The sequence below is a fragment of the Harpia harpyja genome, chromosome 6 (assembly GCF_026419915.1).
Source record: "Harpia harpyja isolate bHarHar1 chromosome 6, bHarHar1 primary haplotype, whole genome shotgun sequence".
Classification (NCBI taxonomy): Eukaryota; Metazoa; Chordata; class Aves; order Accipitriformes; family Accipitridae; genus Harpia; species Harpia harpyja.
In genome coordinates, this window is record NC_068945.1 from 4,246,524 (window position 1) to 4,265,946 (window position 19,423).

At 41.9% G+C, this 19,423-nt stretch overlaps 1 protein-coding gene across 2 annotated transcripts in view; it reads right to left on the reverse strand.

Annotated features, from left to right (window-relative positions):
- LRP6 (LDL receptor related protein 6) overlaps positions 1-18,742 on the reverse strand; it is a 125,260-nt gene extending 106,518 nt beyond the window's left edge. The window contains exons 1-2 of one of the 2 annotated variants that reach the window (XM_052789669.1): positions 18,358-18,742; positions 2,500-2,893 (exon numbers count right to left, since the gene is read on the reverse strand). In XM_052789669.1, coding sequence (XP_052645629.1) covers positions 2,500-2,893; positions 18,358-18,412 — 449 coding nt within the window. In that variant the 5' untranslated portion in view covers positions 18,413-18,742. The remainder of the gene's footprint in view (positions 1-2,499; positions 2,894-18,357) is intronic. The other variant, XM_052789668.1, reaches the window with a different exon arrangement.
- Positions 18,743-19,423: the final 681 nt, after the last annotated feature.

Here is a 19,423-nt window from a genome sequence, read left to right on the forward strand (position 1 = left end):
ATAATAAATACACGTGTACACACAAGCACAGAACAGACGAGTAGTTTGGTACTTAAGTCAACTTGATCATGAAATACTTGATGTACGCTACTTTAAATCAACCGCATTTGACAAACATACTTTAATGAAAATTTGAACTTGTGGGTAATGATGACCTCAGTGTAAATTTTGCTGCTAAATCATTTCTTTACACGAATTACAAGAGTTCATAAAACTGTATCTGGAATAACAATCAACTGAGCATAACAGGAGATAGATTAGACTGCAGGAAAATGAGAGGGGGTTTTGCTATTCCAAGTTTCAGATTTTATTAACAGTTCTTAGATCCTTTTATGGCTTATCCCTACCACCGTCTGCCAGGCAACAGTGTGAAACCAAAAGATATTTACAGGGCTAAAGAAATGTAAATATTAGTGAAAGAAGCATGCATACAAGAACAGTCTGGGGATTTTTTTATTTTATTTTACTTTATTTTTATTTACATCCCTGTGCTGATGCCACCCTTCCACCTATGTTTCAAGCTTTGGAGGCCATTCTGAAATGTAACAAGATTTATTGAAAGCTGAGAGGTTTTCTGTCATAAAACTGCATACGAGAATTGCAATTTTTCCAACTGCAATATGGTAAGACAGAAAGTGGATATATTACTGTATTACCTTCCTAAAACATACCTTTTGTAGAACAGCTTACAAAGTGACCTCTACAAAGATTTAGAAAAAAAAAAAAATTTGTCCTTCAATTACTGCTGTTGGAGGGTTTTTTTGTTTTGGTTGGGATTTTTGTGTTTGTTTTGGGGAAAGGGGGGGGGTTGGGTTTTTGAGTTGTTTTGTTTTAAATCTAGGCATATTGAAGTGTTTACTCCCACTGCTTCAACAGATCATCAATATGGAAAAAGTTATGAGTTCACTTTACCTTTGATCTATTTCATTTTTCTTCTTGCAGTTTCCTCTTCGTGTAAAGTATTATGAAAGAGTGCAAGAATATGCAATCATCTAGTTTTGATCACTGAGCATATTACTGTACGTATTCAGAAAATACAAATACTCTTCTTAAAAAGAACGAACTGGCTTGACAACAGCACATTATTCCTAACTAACAAGGATCTCAGTCTCTCTGGTTACAAGCCAAATCAAAAAAAACCTCTTTGATTGTGTTTTTTCCTCTCCTTTCTCTCTCAGTTTTGGCATGGTGGGTGGAAGGGGCCATGAGCATTACCTCTTTTCTTGCATTCTTAAATGTTTTTAGAATCTAATAAAATAAAACTAATGCTATCATTGGCTCCAATTTATAAGTTGTAAAGAGATAGGAAAAGCATAAATCTATCCTTTTGTTATTTCCAAAGCTAGAAATACAAGTAATGCAAAAGAAACATCTTTCCTCTTTATATATTGTCAAAGGCCTATTGAAACTGTGGAAGAAAATATTCAAGATATGGTATTTCTATGAAGTTCAGGAAAGAAGCCATTTTACAAAGAGACTTTCTTCTTCTTTTGGAGGAAAAGACCTAAACATAAAAGTTCAACAAATTATAATGTAATGAAGCTGCACGCAGCTAAAACAGCCCTCATCTTTCCAAAGAAACAGTGCATTGATTTCTCCCCTCAAAAAAGTTGACTGAAAAAATATGGGAAATGGCAGTACAATAGATTAATTTTCTCGCTAGTTGAGGAAAAAAAGATAGTATAAATAAGATCTATACTACAGATTAAAAAAAAGTCAAAAGATTACACAACATCAAGGATATTCCATTAGTCTTTCACTTCAGGAGAGCCAGTCACGTTATCACAGATGACTACCTATGGGGTAACCTCAAGCCAGCCATTTATGTAACATCACCAAAACCACCATTGAATTTAGCATTTCTGTCAACCACAGCTTTGTCCCAAGAACAGAATAAAAAGATTATACTGTAAGTCACATCCAGGGACTGAAATGAGAGCTGAGAAGAATTAGACCTATTCTAGAATGGGCTGAGCCAAAACACAGGACTTTTTAAAACAAAAGTTCCCTCGAGAGTAGGGAAAGGAACCCTTCTGTAAATTTTCTGGTAAAGTGCTAAAACATGTCTCAAATTGTTATTAATACAGTGTATTGATATCTCTCATTTCTTTGGCTGTTTCAATAAAGCATGAATATCAACAATGAACAAAGCTCAAAAAAATTCTGTTGTTTGACAGTGCAGAGAGGCACAAGCCTGTCCACAGGCAGCTGATGGCCCTTCAAGCAGATTAAATCAAGTTTTACATCAGACCTTATCCATTTCTGTTCATCTTCTAGTACTTTTTTTAAAAGTCTGATGATTGCTAGTTCACAAACCAATATGAATGCAGTTTCAGAAGTGCAAATTGTTTTCAAAACACACTAATAGGATTAGAAGCAAATAATACAAAATGGCTTAAGATAACTTCGATAACAGTACCATCGCTTATTTAAAATCATTCAATAAGAAGTAACAGAAATTTTAATATTTGTAATTATTTTGTTTTAAGAAAGACTTACCCTCTTGCAGGATCTAAGGCAATCGCTCTGGGTTGATCCAATTCTTGCCAAAACAAAACTTTTCTCAGTGATCCATCTAAATTAGAAACTTCAATCCGATTTGTTTCAGAATCTGTCCAGTATAATTTCTCTCCCAGCCAGTCACATGCCAGCCCATCAGGTGACAGAAGTCCAGAAATGACCACATTTTGTACACTCCCAGATTTATTGAATTCTGTTCGTTTAATGGCTTCTTCACTTACATCACTCCAGTATATCAACCCCTTTACAAACACGAAGTCCACTGCTGCAGCATCCTCTAAGCCACCCACAATCACCGTGGCATTCTCCTTCCCATTTGCAGCATCCACCAGTCGCAGATCACGTCGGTTCGCATACAGCAACAGTGGGGCAGCTTTAAATGGGAGAAATAAGGGGTGGGGGGGACAGACAGATGCATTAACACCACTCATATTAAGTGTAACTTGCACTATGATGGTGCATCAGGCCATAACTACTGATGTAAGAAATTTTAAAAAAATAAAAAAAAAAGTCTGGGGACATTTTGAAGTTTGACTGAAAAGCACCAACTCAAAGCCTTTTAACAGTGCTACAACTCAGGATGGTAACTTTGTAATGGGCGTCTCATTATTCTGGGCTGTGCATTATTAAAGTAAGATTAAAGAAGGGAGAGAAGAAAGAAAACGGAGGTTTGAAGTGCCCAAATGACACTGTTCTGTAGAGAAGGATGCTTAAATAAGAATCTGAAAAGACAAGGAGAAAGCAGTTCTCTAAGCACTCAGTGCTGGCCCACCTGAACAAAGTTGGGGGTTTTTTTGCTAGAATTTAGTAATATACACCCCACTTCTATGAAAGTATAATTCATGTCAAGCTATGAAAGTCACCTGTGTGTTGATATGCTCCAAAATTATATATCTTGGACATTTTACATATAATACATACAAATACAAAATTCATTGCACAGCATGAGATTAATGTTGTTTTAGAGTGTTGATGTTGGTATGAGGAGAGAGGGAGAAAAATGAATCTACAGGAATGGACAACACAAAGTTCTTTCAAACTCAGCTATACCACTCGTGTTTAGTTGTCTAACACAAAGCCTTTATTTTGTATGCTTTATTTGCTTACTCTATCAGTTTGCACAGTCCATGTATTTTTCACACACAACACCCAAGATGACCAACGAAAAGTAGTAACCATGAAAACAGATAGTTTCTTAACTGTAATATGGCTGTTTAATTGTCCTTAACCACAAGCTATATATAACATTATGAAAATCCCAGCCTCATTCCTACTTGAACAAAAGGTTAAGAAAAATACTACAATTGTATAAAGCAGACAATCACATCCTTTTAAACCCACTATCAGAAAACATTTCCACCTTTCCCTGTGTTTACTCAGGGACTGTAGCAACAGAACTGTACAGCATCATTCAGATACATACCATGATTGGCATACTAAATGCTCCTCTACCCGTCGCCACACAAATTTAACAGAAATCTTGCAGATTTATTCATCAGCATAGGTGGGCACTTTAAACTTCTAGCAGGGTATATGTCCTCATGAAAAGGCTTACATTTATAGAACCAAAAGATGTGCATGGTTGAGTAATGTCAAGGGTTACACTGCCAGAAAAGATACAGTTCCTTGTACGAGAAACTCACACTGAAATTAGAAGTACAAACACACACTTCACAAAATTCAAAAAGCTGGTTTTCAAGATCAGACTACTCCCCCCGTTACCATAAAACTGTTTGTCAAAGACACTGCCACATGAGTACTGGGAGAAGCTGAAGGGAGTAAGAAGTTCCTTAATCTACCTACAGATAAGTTCTGCTAGATATGTTTGGAAGCTTTTTACTTTCTTTCTTCCTTTAAAAACAAACAAACAAAAAACAACAAACAAATTGTTTAGGCTGTTATCCTAATTTTATAAACACTGAATATAAACTGATTTATGACAATCTTTAGATAGAAGGTTATGGAAATGTGGGGGAGGAGGGAAGCTTTCTTGTTTTTAATACAACTAAATTTGTATTCCCCCCTCCAGAAAACAAGTTTTTATTGTGCAGCAAAACATACAGTTTAGAGATTATATTTCCATAGAGAAGGGGTAGACTTCTTTAAATTAGAAAGCAGAATCCTTATATTAAGTAGGTTTATTACCTTGCTATCTCCTTCCCTTCCTTGCATAATTTCCCACCCCCTAAAGATCTAAAATTAATTACAGTAGAGCTTCTTGAAGTGCAGGTTGCTTATAATGACTGCATTTTTCAGAAGAAAGTATTCAGTAAACTGAAAGTGGTAAAAAATAGATATGCAATAAAACCTTCTACTTTTTAAAGCCTGCATACAATTGTAACCTGAAAAATCTAGTTAATAGCCAGCTCAATGTCATCTAATGCACCATAGGAAAGTGTGCAGCCAACTGGCAGAGCTCTCTCTTAATAAGACAGTATGCCCAGCATTTGAAAAAAGGTAAATCGACACACAAATGAGTACAGGTTCCATTATTATGTGCAACACGGAGCAAGAGTACCCATGCACACAGCATGCACTGAATTGGAACACCAGGCATGTCAAGCGTAATCACCAAGGCCTGAAGGCACTGCTGAGCCTAACACAACTTGCATTGCATAGGTTATTCACTCCTTGCTGGAGCTCAGAGCTGGCTGAGGAAGGACTGGAGAAAACGTCCTTTTCATGAATGATACAAGTTATTTGAATGACAGCTCAGAAGAAACACAGCTACACTTAAGATGTGTAGTTTCATGCAGATTGATTCAAAGCCGCAACTTGTAACATTCCGCAGGGCTGGCAGATGAGGATATTAAGCTTTCCAATTTGTTGCAACATTCAGGAATGAAGCATGCATCACCAAAATAATAAAAAACAGGTTTGTTCCCCCACTCCCTCCAACCCTTCCCAGAAAACGCTAAGGCTTCAATATCCTATAAAACCCAATTACTGAAGTTGGCAGCGTTAGTACCTAGCATCATCTTTGCCATTTACTTGACTCAAACAGCAATGCTAGAAGGAAAATTGTGGCAGAAGGTCCCATCCTGCTCCATATAACTCACTTTAAAAGAAGCACAGGACACTGAAAAGATGGCTTTCTTGAATAATGCAGTTATAAACTATACTAATAGACTAGGCGAAGAAGTCCAAGAGAAACTCCTTTCAAAGCTAGGCAACTATCTCGCAGTTTAAGTTATAATGGGGCAAAGAGATACAACTCAGATTTTTTTTTAAGTAGTCAAAGCTGAACTCTTTATATATGCTTCTATTTCTCTTCCTATAGAAATCATAAGAACACATATTTAACTGCAACAAACAATATTACATTGAAGAGAAGTACACATTTTTAAAAGTAAAAGAAAAAACACCCATCTTGGAAATCAACAACTGAAACAGTAGTGAATACTACCATGTCCTCTTTCACCTGAGAGGTCTACATGTAGTTTATTCTTCTAATTAAAGTACCCAAGACAGAGTAAAAGCTATGCTTTGTTATAAACTTTTTTTGTATCCACCAGCAGGAACAAAGATTTGCTTAGAGAACACAAAAGTTACAAAACCTGAAGTTTAACACATTTGAACTGCAACAAAAATAATTTAAACCATACGAAACTCCAGCTGATAGTGGGGCACTGAGCCTAATTGCTTCTTAACTCTGATATTCACGTAACACCTTCCCTATGCTTACCACATTCAATATTAAAATCCAGCCACTGCCTTTTTTGCCCTACCTCTACAACTAGAATTCTACACCAGCATCCTTCTCCTCACCACCAAGCTCCAGTTCTTGTACCAAATATTTCTGTTGGCTGCAGCTCTTGTCTCTCTCCGTAGCTAATACCCAAGATACTTATGTCTGGTTTCCCTAACACTTGTTTACTTAAGCCTTGCTTTGTACATCTGATTTGTGAGCATCTGATACTAGCTTAAAAATGCTGCAGCCCACAGGATGCAAAGCGATGAACCAACATTAAATGATCACTTTACCAGCTAAAAATGTTTTTCAATTTTTTTGGTGTTTATGTGGCTGTTTTTAGCTGTCAGAATTTCTCCCACTTTTCTTTAACTAGTCCAGAGGCCTTTTCCACAAGTTCCCACTTGCCACCTTTCCTCTTTCAATGATCCGTGATGCCTCTGGGTGCCACTAGGTCAGTGTTACCTTCAACATGCTCATACTCTTTCACTGACATGGAATTTAGCCTGGTTAAAGCAATTAGCATCATCTCATTTTCCCCAAACCCTTTCTTCTCATAGCCAACCCCCACCAATGCTGTTCTACCCCCTCACTTAATTAAGGGCCCCTCCCCAAGCTGATTCAAATCATTACGTCAGTGAAAGGTTTGACTGGGTTAGCGAGTTGAATCAACTCAAGCAGCGGTCCAGTAAACTCCAAAACTAACATAAGGCAAGCAGCAGGGAGCTGGAAGGGGGAACAGCTCTCCCCCCTTTCACTGGCAGCCTGCTAGATCTGCTCAAGATGCGACTGCAGCCACATCCTTTCTCCCCGGCTCCACTTTCAGCTGTCGGTTCCCAATCTCTCTTTTGCGCTGGCACTAGCACTTGTCCCATACCACAGCAAGACAATGCAGGGAGCTAAACCAGCAGAAGGCTACCATGCTCTCCCCTCCACCTGCCAAAAAGTAGTTTTTAGCCAGCCATCATCCAGAACCAGTTCAGAACAAAATCAGATAAACCTAAGTACTAGCACACCACTGAAAGGAAGAACTGCATCAGCTTTGACAAATTAGTTGAACCAGTTGTTTGTGAACCTCCAATTTAGGAACAGGACCCACCAGACTAGGGGTGGCAACCGTAAGTTGTGGCAACCTGCCCCAGAATCCCAGTGTGGCTCAGCCAGTAATACTGGGCAACCGCTCACATTGGAAAGAAATATCCATGCAGGAGTCCACTGGTAAAGAAACCTATGGATTGTTTACACTGGAAGAAGATGTCATTGAGCTGGGAAGAGAAAAATCCCCATCTTTTAAAAGTCTTGCTAAATAACTCTGAGCATCTAAAGGTGAACTGATACTGCCAAGCACACTGCCACGAGGATGGCAAACATGAGGACTGGAAAAGAAGAGACGCGGTGATGAGATGTGCCAAGCAAATACACACTGTGCTGGATGAGGCACTGTAAGCAAGAAGGATTTGCCAGACACCTTGATGGGATGACATGCACCCACATTCAGCCCCCAAGAGAAGAAAAAGCAGATAAACGGGCACAGACAACCAGCAAAGAGCATAAATTGCAACCTCCTCAAAAACATCCTATATGCAGAACTCCTTGCATGCAATACAATCCTCCCCATTCCCAAGATGTTCTACAGAGAGCCAACACAAGAAGATAAGAAAAACTCTCTGGACTGACACAAGGATTCTGGCAGCGTCAGTTGTGAGGACTCTCCCTTCACTCCCAGGTTTCAAATTTCTTCATCATTGCTTATGCTTATAAGGAATTCTCTATATTTGTTATCTGTGAATGTTTCAGTTTTGCTGCTCAGTTTGGAGGAGCAAGAAGGAAAAGGTTGAGGTAGCACTGGGAATAAAAGCCTGGGAGATTTGTACCAAATCAGAAGAGAGGCAAGTTGCAAATGAAAATAAACTTCCCCAAAAACCAGGGCCCCAGCCTCAAGAAACTTATACAGAGATAGTTTATATTTTCAAACAAATTAAAAAATCACCAGGAAACACAAAAGTGTTTCAGCACAGCAAGCAGCAGGCCAGGATTTTGTACCAAGTGCTCCATCACAGCACCCTTCCTGATTTATTCCACACAATTTTTTTAAGAAAAATAATGAACTGACTTACTAGCAGCCCACATTCTACCTTCACTGTGAACAGAGTTCTACTCTCTCTGAACCTCCTTGTTCTCACAAATATACTTGCAGGACATAGCAGGCAACCAGGACTTTGGTAAACAAGCATGAGGCAGCCCAAGCCTGCCAGAAAGGACCTTTTCTCCTCTTTTCAGCTAACCTAAAGTGTATTCCACATCCAAGGGCTGTTCAGATGGTAACTCAAAAAGTCACAGGAAAAGAACAGTCAGGCTTGCCAGTGAGTGAGATGAGTAACCACGTCAGTGCAAAAGCAAAGACACCAAGCAGCAACAATGGCACCTGGATTCTGCACCAAGCTTCTACCATTAGTTTTGCAGGCTTTTGGCTAGACAGGAGCTGTGGAGACTGAAACATCCTGCAAGACTAGCTGGTACGAAGGCAGTAAGTCATCCTTTAGCCTTCTGAATAACAGGAAAAAAATTCTCTTTCTGAAGAGCTAGAAGGATGGAGGCAAGAGAATGAGAGGAGGAAAAAAAAAAAATGGAGTACAGGGAAGGATAGAAATACCAGGTGCAGGCATAAAAAGCCAACAGACCTGGCAGAGTACAGCAAAAGCACACGCGACTGAGGTACACTATGAACTCCAGCGTATCACAGGCAAATAACTTTCTGAATGGCAGGCATTGCCTGTCAAATCATCCTGTTGGCAACAGAGCCATAGAGCTAGCAGCTGATTTCCAAATTATCACAGCATGTCTCTTCTCAGTGTTAGGTAGCACACTCACACTGATCCTCTGTCCATCTTTCCATAACATTGACTCTGCTACTCTGAAGTTCTTTCCATGCACTCTCATGGAGATAAAACACACTACTTCAGCAGTTGACATCTTCGTAACTTTATATGCTGAATCTATCTTGCTGACAACAACCTAGGATGAGCAAAGAGCTATGCTCCCTGGTCAGGCATCTGCTTGCAGCTGCATTGCCATATAATACTACCACCTTCTTCCATTACCCTGCTGCTTACAAGAGGGAGCCACAAAGTGGCAAGAAAATAAAAGTGATGTGGCAACAGCACAGTACACTCTCCAGGGCCAGCAGCAGGCTCTGCAAAGCAGGAAGGTTCCTAGGGTTGCGTGACCAAGCAGTACCATGATCCATACGAACGTCTGCAGGACCTCAACATTACGCTTCCCATTTCCTCAGGTGTCCTCATAACCTTCCTTCAACATTGTCCCAGTTTCTCAAATAGTTATCAGAATAACACACAGCACTGCAGATGAAGCCATACCTGTCCCATGCACATTGGCAACACTTCCCTAGTTCTACTGGAAACACCCATGTTTAAATCGACACAATCTCTTTAATGAAAAAGTTAGTATGCCTGCAGACTGCTGCAAAGCATCTCCTGTCTGCAAGGTACATTTCTGACAGTTCTCCCAAGCATGCACCTTCGCTCATGCAGAAAAACAAATCTTGTTTGGCTATACTGTACCAGTTAGAGTCCCACATCTGAATAGGGATATTTTGCAATCCGAACTTGAAGCTGTATGATGACAGATAAGACGACCTGACCACACTGAAACAAAACACTACCCTTCACACCTTTTGGCATCATCATTTCCTACAGCACTTCTACCAGTAAGAAAACAAACCAAAAGCCTCTATCATATCCCCCATGAAGCTGTTGAAAGACTGCATTACTTAAGTCCCTCCACTGAATTAGAGCACCGAGACACAACATCGTGATGCTGTGACACAGGTAGCCTATTTCCCAAAGCCTAGGAAAGCTAAAGGCTGCAAGATACACCTTATACACCCTGGCAAGCTGAGACAGGAATGCTCCAAAGTTTGTTGCTACTCTGGAGCAATGGCAGTTCATTACGTGTTCCAGCCTGGACAGCACACATATTTGGGGATGCACATCCAGTCAAGAATGGCCTGGGAGTGTTTGCCCTCAATCACTCCTGCCAGCTCACTTGTCTCCATAGCTGGAGGACCCTAGTTATACTGGCAGACACCATGTGGGAATAGCCCGAGCTAAGGGGTTTCAGCCAGATTGCTAATAGTTCCACGTGGACCAAAAAAATCCACACCCTGAGCAGCAGCACACTGGTTTACCTTCAAACTAAGAAACCCTTTTTCCACACTGACAAGAAGTTCATAGGCACTGAGCTACCCTTAGATGACTTTCAGCAATTTATCTGAGCTGGCATGCCTAGTACTTAACAAATATTTAAGTCTGTCAGTTTGTCTCCTCAGGTAAAAATCAAAGCACCTTCTTAATTTTTTTATTCTATTTTGTGGTTGGGGTTTTTTGTTTGTTCAGATTTTTGAAGCACTATCAGGAAGTTGCTGTAAAGCATGAATTTAGCACAAAAAAAACCCCAACTGGAGGACAGAATAAAACAGAAGTTGCCAGCACTGACAAGAACACTACAAAAGTTAGTGACAGCCCTCAGCTGGGACATGATAGTGGGTCCAATTTAGGGCAGAGGGAATGGGGGAAGCAGCAGTACTGCCTTGAAGGTTTATCACATTTTCATCCCCACTTCTCTGCAATTCTTCAACAAAGAACATATCAGCTATCCAATGACTTCTTTGTGGCATACTTTCCAGACCAAGCTTGGTGAATAGCATCTTTGTCAGTTTATCCATCATAACAAATATTGAGAATAAAATAAGCCATACCTCCAACTAGTAAAACAATTTCACAGATTTTGTTTCTCATGCAGGTAAAATACTTTTGACAAGACAGTATCAACAATTTTGCAAAAACTTGAAGTTTTTCACACTGAACTAGAAAATAGTTTTATAAGAAAATTGAAAGAAAATACTCACAGTGCAAGTTTAAAACAACCTTCCATCAGCTAAAGGACAAAAAAGTTCTCAAACCAAAATTACACTTTAAACAGTCAAATTCTTAAGACTATTAGGTTTACTACAGATTAATACATTAATTAACAATTCCGGTTCAAATGAACAGTTAGGGACTGTTTTTAAAGGGTAAGGAAAGATGTGCACATACTTCAAGAATTTTGAAAATTATTGCATATTGCTTTTTTTTTTTTTGGAAACACAGTTGGACCTATGTGATTTATTTTATTTTATTTTTTTAACTCTCAAAAACACTAACATCCCAGCTCTATTAATGTCAAATCTTCAACAGGCTTACATTAGATGTAGTGACACTTGGAAAAAAAACAAAACAAAACAAAAACAAAACACACATATGCAGAATCCATTGAAAAAGGTGAACCATCTCATCTTTCTCATATTGAATAGGACTCGTTTCTGGTAATCCAAAAGAAAAACAAACAAAAAACCCCATAAACACAAACCCACCCAACTTGGAATTACTTTACTTACGAATTTTACCATTACCTAGAGTAAAGGCTAACTGTTGAGCCTCAGTTAAGCTTCTAGTTAATAAAACACCAGTGCATTTTCCAAATGGACATAATAAGAGTCACTACAAGGTTTACAAATTCCTACTCTTCTATTATACGTAATATTCCTACTCTATTAATCCATGTGTGGACAAAAGGATTCTTGGATTTCCAAAGTGTTAACATTTCAATTAACACTAATAGTATGAGTACAAGCAAGAATTTTATTCACTGCTTTGACAGAACAACAAAGGAAAAAAGTCTGAAATTCTACAATACCTTACATTTCTGTTACCTTCCACGTACCCTTAACTTCAAGAATTCAACCAAACACAGCAGCTACCTTCTAGAAGCCTGAACTCTCTGGCAAGGGACAGAGGAGAATGCTTATTATTGAGGAGTTCTGAAGGCATGAACAGTTTAAAACAAAACAACAACAAAAACCCCCAAACCAAACAAAACAAAAAACAACGACAACAAAAAACAAAACCATACGAACTGTTTTTCCTCTGGGAACAGATCAGGGCAGGGGGGAAGAGTAAGAGGAAAAATATAAAGCAGAAAATTACATTTCTGTGTCATAGAGAAGGAAAACAAACGATTTTTGATTAAGAAAAATTATATAGCTAGTTGATTAAGATTTTCTGTCTCAAATATGATTACTTTTCAAATCTGACATCAAGAGCTCACACATGGCCCTCATGAACAGAATTAAAGCTATAATCCCATTTCTACCACATTGATTGTATCACGAGGGAGTAATTCTATTTAGGTAATGTGATCCTGTAACAAGATACTAAAAAAATCTTTACGAATGTTGCCATTTTCCATGTCTGCTTATATTAAAAACATTTCCTTATTGTTCTCTCCGTATAAATAATGAAGCTCAAAAAGCATTCCATCTTTTAAACTGACATGCTTCTTTCTCCAAATAGTTTAGAACATTTTGCAAAGGAAACAAAGTATTACTAACTAAACCATTTCTTCTTTTAACTTACACTTTGAATGGTATGTTCTTAAAAGTGTATTATAAATCAAATGGGAAAAGGTATTACAGTATTCCCATTCTATTCATAGACTAGTAGGTTTGACTCCATTTCAAAATTGGTGGGGGACTGTGCCAATTACATTGAAATAGAAAGGTCGGTAGCAAGATAGTCACAAGGAGACAAAAAACCCACCCTATTTTCATAACCGTTTCACAGGAGAACATATCGAAAAGGAGAAGTGACGACAAGCTCATTTCTACCTGCAAACACCATCACTGTGTTCAGACCAAGTTCTGTCCACGTGGAGCAAATATCAAGCCTGTTCACATTGTGAATCTCTTGCCATAAATATTTATAAACTACAAGAATATCTAGAGAGCTTAATGAAGGCTCTCTATGTCAGCCTGCCTGACAAATACATAAATAGCAAAAAGTTACTTAATATTTAGGGTGCCAATACCCAGCATTTATGTGCAATCCATTAGAGATACAACGCTTTCCCCTTCCAACCACAAAATAATGACACAGCTTCTTTGTTTAGAGCACTGCGTATTCTGTAACTCTGCAAGTGGTACATACTCTGAAACTACACAAGTGAGGTATAAGTTGAAAAAATAAAGGTTATTATTAGAGAATGTGTTTCTTTCACTAAACAGCAATTACCCTCTAGAAGAGCCATCACTATAAAGCACTTGGCACAGAAGAAGTGGAAGTACTCACTGCGTGCTCATCCTAAACCTCATGTCCACACATCAAGTCACCCTTGGTGAGCTGTAGCGTTTAGGTTCAAGGGCTCAACTTTTAAGCGAGCGATGCCAACTGCTTTATATGAACATGAACAGACTGTCCCTGAAGTCTGCAAGGCAGTTGCACCCCCCCATGTCTTTCTAAGCAACTGATATCACTTACCAGTAAAAGTCCATCTGTGGGAAATTCCTTACTAATGTAAATTCTGCTTCACTGGCAACAGCTGCCTTCAAAGTAGGAACGGCCCCACGTGCCATCAAAGAAGTAGGTGGTAGCAAAGAATTTCACCAGCCACGTATAGTTTACTAACCAAATCTGTCTCAGATGAGTGGGCTGAAGCATGAGGGTTCTCCAGCAGGAGAACCGGGAGAGAAGCTGAGCACCCTCCCAGGCACAGCAGAGCCACCGGCTCAGCCAGAAGCAGGAGCATGGAACAAAGCTTTAGTAACAATTGCATTTCTGGTGCCACTCAACAATAACGCATACTCCTCCCTACAGTACAAGGAAGTGGACTCTTTTGAAGAAGCCACCAGCAAAGCAACCCAAGTATTTAGCATTTCATAGGAAATTAATACTGTTAAATATGCTGGGGACAAAGAATATAGTGTTTAAGTCTGCAGACTGGCTGCCAGAGTAGATGAATGGTGGCAGATCAGAAACTGAGACCTGTTTCTTGCTGTTTTCTTCCCCTACCCCACTCCCTCAGAAGGAAAAAAAAGAAAATTATCTTTGCTCTACTTGATTTGAACTAAAAAGTAAATCCCATATTACGTGCACTGCAGCAGATATTTTTGAAGCTGGCATTTTTGAGATGCGACATCATCATAAAGGTGGATTACAGATGTCCAAAGGAATCAGATTTCTCCAGCTCCCAAAGACAGAGTTTAAAAGGTTCCTATGCTCCAGATCTATCTTCCTGCAAAAAAAGCCCCTCTACAGCTTCTAGCCAAATCCATTACCTAGAACTTGGGGAACGCAGATGTGATCAATTCACTAGGGGAAAAAGGAAACATGAGTATGGATAATGCCCTTCTAACCGGTATTGGTAAGAAACACGAACAAAGCTTTTCACCTGAGTATCTTTATATAAACTCCCACTGAAGGATGCAAGAAGCCCATCATCTGCATACACCTCTGAACAGATATACACAGCTTCACCCATATACCCAGAACTTCCCCATATCTGCAGTGCACCTTGCCAAAAATGCTACTTCACCTTACCTCCAAGACACAGCAAAAAATTCCATCAAACTTGCTAAGTCCTAATTTTTCAGTTTTAAAGAAAAGCTAAAGCAATCTGATAAGTGAACTATATCACAGAGATGCAATTGCAAAAACTATTAAAGTAATGGTGGATTTTGTAACACCTTAGATCATGCTAATTTTAGACTGTTCTATGGAGAGATGAAAGAGGAAAATACATTGGAAATCACGGCAGACAAAGGCGCACGAATTTCTGAGGAATCATACAATGAAAAAACATCACTCAAATACAGCTGATTCAAGCTTGGGTGAAGAAATAGACCATGATGATTACAAAAAAAAAAAAAAAAAAAAAAGATATTTCCATGTTTCCTTGTCAAAACTTAAGTATTCTACAGTCCCCAGTGAAGAGACCCTTTGCCTGAAGGCAAAAACATAGCTCCAGCTGCAAATGTCACATTTTATCTCCAACCTGAGTGCCCCAGAAGAAAAAAGCCTATTCCTTGTCCCCTTCTCTGACTCCTACCAGAAAAATAGGTGCAAACACCTCCAGTCACAGCTTAGCAAGTCTTGAACATTAAGCTCTCCTAAACTACATGCAAACAAGTCTGTCTACAAAGATACAAAAAAGCAAAGGCAATCTGTTTATCAAAAGCAAGTAACAACAGATTAAAACCAATTAAAACAGTAACAATATTAAAACAATAACAATAGATTAAAACAAACCCCCTTCTGAACACCTAAAAGGGAAACAGTAGTTTTAAAATGCCCATTACCAAACGGGCATTTTCATTTCTTCACTAACCTTAAGCACAGAGGACTGCAACATTCAGTATGTCTGAACAAACGTCATTTATAAGATTCCTATTCAAACAAGAGCTTTATGCACTGTCTGCATGATCAGGGCTTGAAACCAAACCAAATCAGCAATTGCATGCTGACTGGAGAGTTACTTCTAGAAGAAAAGTAAGCTATGAATACTTGCAGAGGAAGAATTCTCTATCACTTATTAAAAAGTTGAAACCTCCGTTTCACACTTCTCTGTAGCTCCCTGCCAGATGTGATGCCACTGGTATTGCCTCTTTGCAACTGTCAATTATCTAACAAGATCCTGATTGGTTTCACAGCTGTCATGAAGAATACAGCAAAGCTGCCATGAAGCAGTTCTAACCCACTCCCCAATACGTACCCTCAGGGAGCGGCTTCAAGAAGCACTTTTAATGGTCAGAGAGGAGGAAGCCCAATCCCCCAAATCAAACCAGGGGCCCGAGAGAGGAGAACAGAGACCAGACTGTGATGAGGGTCAAGAGGTTTTGGGAAAGCGACTCCTTCCATCAGCCAGAATATGAAAAAAAAAAAAAAAAAAGCCAACCCTAAACTACAGAACCTCCACAGCAAGTTGTCACCACAGCAGTCCTCCAACAGCTTTGAAAGAAAGGTGCCTTGCCCTGTGCATCCATTTCTGGCTAGTAACAGCCTGGCTTTTCTTCAAGTCCTTATTAGTTTACAGGGCACTGCACTACCAGGTTACCGATTTTATTCCTTTCCAGATCAGTAAAACAAGTCTACTGTAGTTTCCTCAGACTAACGATCACAGTTCAGTTGTTGTAAACCTCTGTCCGTTTGCTTTAAGTCAATGAGAACAGGGACGCTAGTTCTGTAAGCAGAGAGGATGCTGCAATCCACAAATATACACTATTATATTTTCTGAATTTCAGTCTCCAGCACTGTTGGCTTGGCATCCTTCACAGCACTGAATTCACAAACCAAATAGTGAACTTCATAACTTCACCTCTACTTTCATGTATAAACTTATTCATACTCATGCTGGCACTGCCTCTGCCTCATTAAGGAACTGCTGACACCTCTTCTGAACTCAACACATCTTTTTCAAACCAATTCTACTTGCGTAGATGCTGTTTATTAGGGAGGATGCATGCATTAAAATTTGATTTTTGTTTCTTCAGAGTTCAGCTGTTCCTGCTGTATCTCTATCCTAAAGTAATAATTAGAAAATTACTACCGTGTCACAAACAGAAGATTACAACTCCAAGGAGGTGATCAAACAGCAGGAAACCATGAACACAGAAGAAACAAAAATGCTGTTCGGATTCGAATGTCCTTGGAAATTGACAAAGATGAGAGACGAGAAAACAAATGACAGTCCAGATGGTTTATAAACTAAGTGTTTCTTCAAAGTGTCTTATTAAGCATCATCAAGTATACAGAAAACTTGCAAAAGCACGCGTCACTATTTCGAGATTAATTTGAAGAAATTACAGTGACAATATTATGTGACATGACGTGCGACAGCGATTTCTGTGCTGTCATTTGAACTAGGTTGAACAGCAAGTTAGAGCCAAACGAATGGTTTATTAAGAACAGGTATGATCGTTACTTAATAAAATGAACTAATCAGGAAACAGTTTCTCTCTATACTCCAGACCCAACTTAACTTTCGAAAATTGGGGTTTAACCACGACAATAGGAATATGAAATGTTACACAGCCCATTTAAATAAGTGTACTTGTATCTTTCCAAACAGGATACAATATGGCAAACAGATGCATAAGGGGAAAAAAAAGAAAAAGGGTATGGAAGAGAGGAAAATTTTTGTTTTCCAGAGTACGAGCAGCTGAAGACTGAGCAGTTACTTCAACCTAAAGCACTTTTACTCTAGCTTTCATCAAAACACACTAGTGCTGATGAACTTTGATTTAGAAAGTGTGGTTGATTAACTGTTAGCAATTAACCTCTTCCCCCATCTAGTATGAAAAAATACAAGTGAACAGCAAAATGATGGATGCAAACACCACAGGTGATTTCTTCCCAGAAGACTGAACACACAGAAATAGTTACTGTAGTTAAGTTTACAGCATTAAAAAAAAAAAAAAATCCTCAGTTTTCTTACCAATTGTACCCTATAAGACAAGAAATTTTGTTGGGGAGGGGAAGTGGAATAAAAATTCTCAGCTACTTTAAGTGACGTCCCCTTGTAAGGCACTCGACTGCTGATTTAAAGCTGTATGAACATCCGTGGCAGTTCACCAGTGAAACACAAACTTCTCCCAAGTCCAGCGCAGAGCCAGCACAGCTGAGAGGAGCATTCATTCCTCTTCTCGCCAACTCCGCACGCTCACTTCGCTGCGAGGAGGGTTTCAGTGAAAACACCGGTTCCCGGGCACTTTCCACCACCACCACCCCCCCCCACGCTGAATACGTGAGGTTCCCCCCACGCACACACACACCCGGCAGGATAAAACTCCACTCTCGGGGGGGGGGAAACGAGAGAAACCCGGCTATACTAACAGCGGTATCAGCCTGACACTGGCGTGGCCGAGCTGCTGTCCCAGCGCTGCCCCGCCGCCCACGGCCAGCTTAGGGGGTGCGGAGAGAGACGGGGGGAGGCGTGTGCTGGTTTGGGGGGCTTGCGCTTCGAGGTTTTTCAAGAAACAAACTTGAAAACAACAATGGGGAAGCGAGAGAAGCGGCCGGTGGCCGGCTAGCAGGGCGGGCTGCTCCCAAGCGCGGCCCGGCCCGGGGAAGTTGCTGGGGAGCCGGGGAGGCCGTGGCGGCGGCTGGGCGAGAGCGCTGCCCCCGCGCCGGGCCCCGCGCCCCGCCGGCAGCCAGGCCTCTCCCCTCCCGCACGCCCAAACATGGCCCCTCGCCACCAACCCCTGCAACTTTTTTTTTTTTTTCCCCCCCCCCCCCCCCCGCCCCCGTCTTGCTCACCTCTCATCAGGGAACAAAAACTGCAGGCAAGTAGGCTGCGCAGGACGGCCCCCATCTTCCTTCCCTCCTCGCTCTCACCGGCGGGGAGGCGGCGGTGAGGAGCAGCACCTCCGCTGCCAGTTCATGCTTCCAGCCGGGCGGGGGAGGTGGCGGGGAAGGCTTGGGGGGGTTGGGGGGAAGAGTCGGGGAAGGACGGCCGTGGAGATTCCCCCCTCGCCGGTCCCTAGCAGGCCACTTGCCCCGCCGCGCCGCCGCGGGAGCGAGCGCTACCCTCCATGCCGGCCGCCGCTTCACCGCAACCGCCGCGGCCGTTCCCCCATCCACCCCTCCGTTCGCTCGCCCGGCCTCCGCCTCCGCCGGGCGCGCACAGGCGCAGGGATACAGTCCTCCTCCTCCTCCTCCTCCTCCTCCTCCTCCTCCTCGGCCTCGCCTCCGCCTCCCCGCGCCGCGCCGCGCCGCGCCCGGACGGCTCCTGGCTCCCGGAGCAGCGCCCGCCCCCCCCGCTCCCCGGCACCTCTCCCGTCAGGGAGGGAGCGGGCGGAGGGGCGGGGGCAAGGCGCGCTCAGCTTCTCACACAGGGACAGCCTCACACATACGCCCGGCCGCCCCGCGGATGACAAAAGCCCGGAGGGGTCCGCAACCCGGCGGGACCGGACCGAGCCGGGCCGTTGGCAGGGGAGAAGGCGGGCGAGGTGGCGGCGGCCCCCGAGGTGCCCGCCGGCGGGCAGGGTGAGGGGACGCGGCGAGGGGGCGGCTGTCGCATTCCAGCGGGACTACTTGTCGCTCTTCACCCCCTCCGCCGCCTGCGATGCGCACCGCGAAGCAACACCGGACCGGCAGGGACGGGACTACTTTCCGCCACAGAGCGGCGGCGGCGGCGGCAGCACAAAGGCGGCGGCCGCTCCGCTGCCCGGTGAGGGTGGCCGCGGCTCGGGCGGGCTCCTCAGGGTCACCGGCTCCTGCCTCAGGCGTTTCCCGCCCGCTCGCCGGGAGAGGCAGGCTGGCGGCTCTGAGGCGAAGGCGCCGGGGCCGGGGCGGGCTGTGGCGGCCCTTCCCCAGGGCCCGG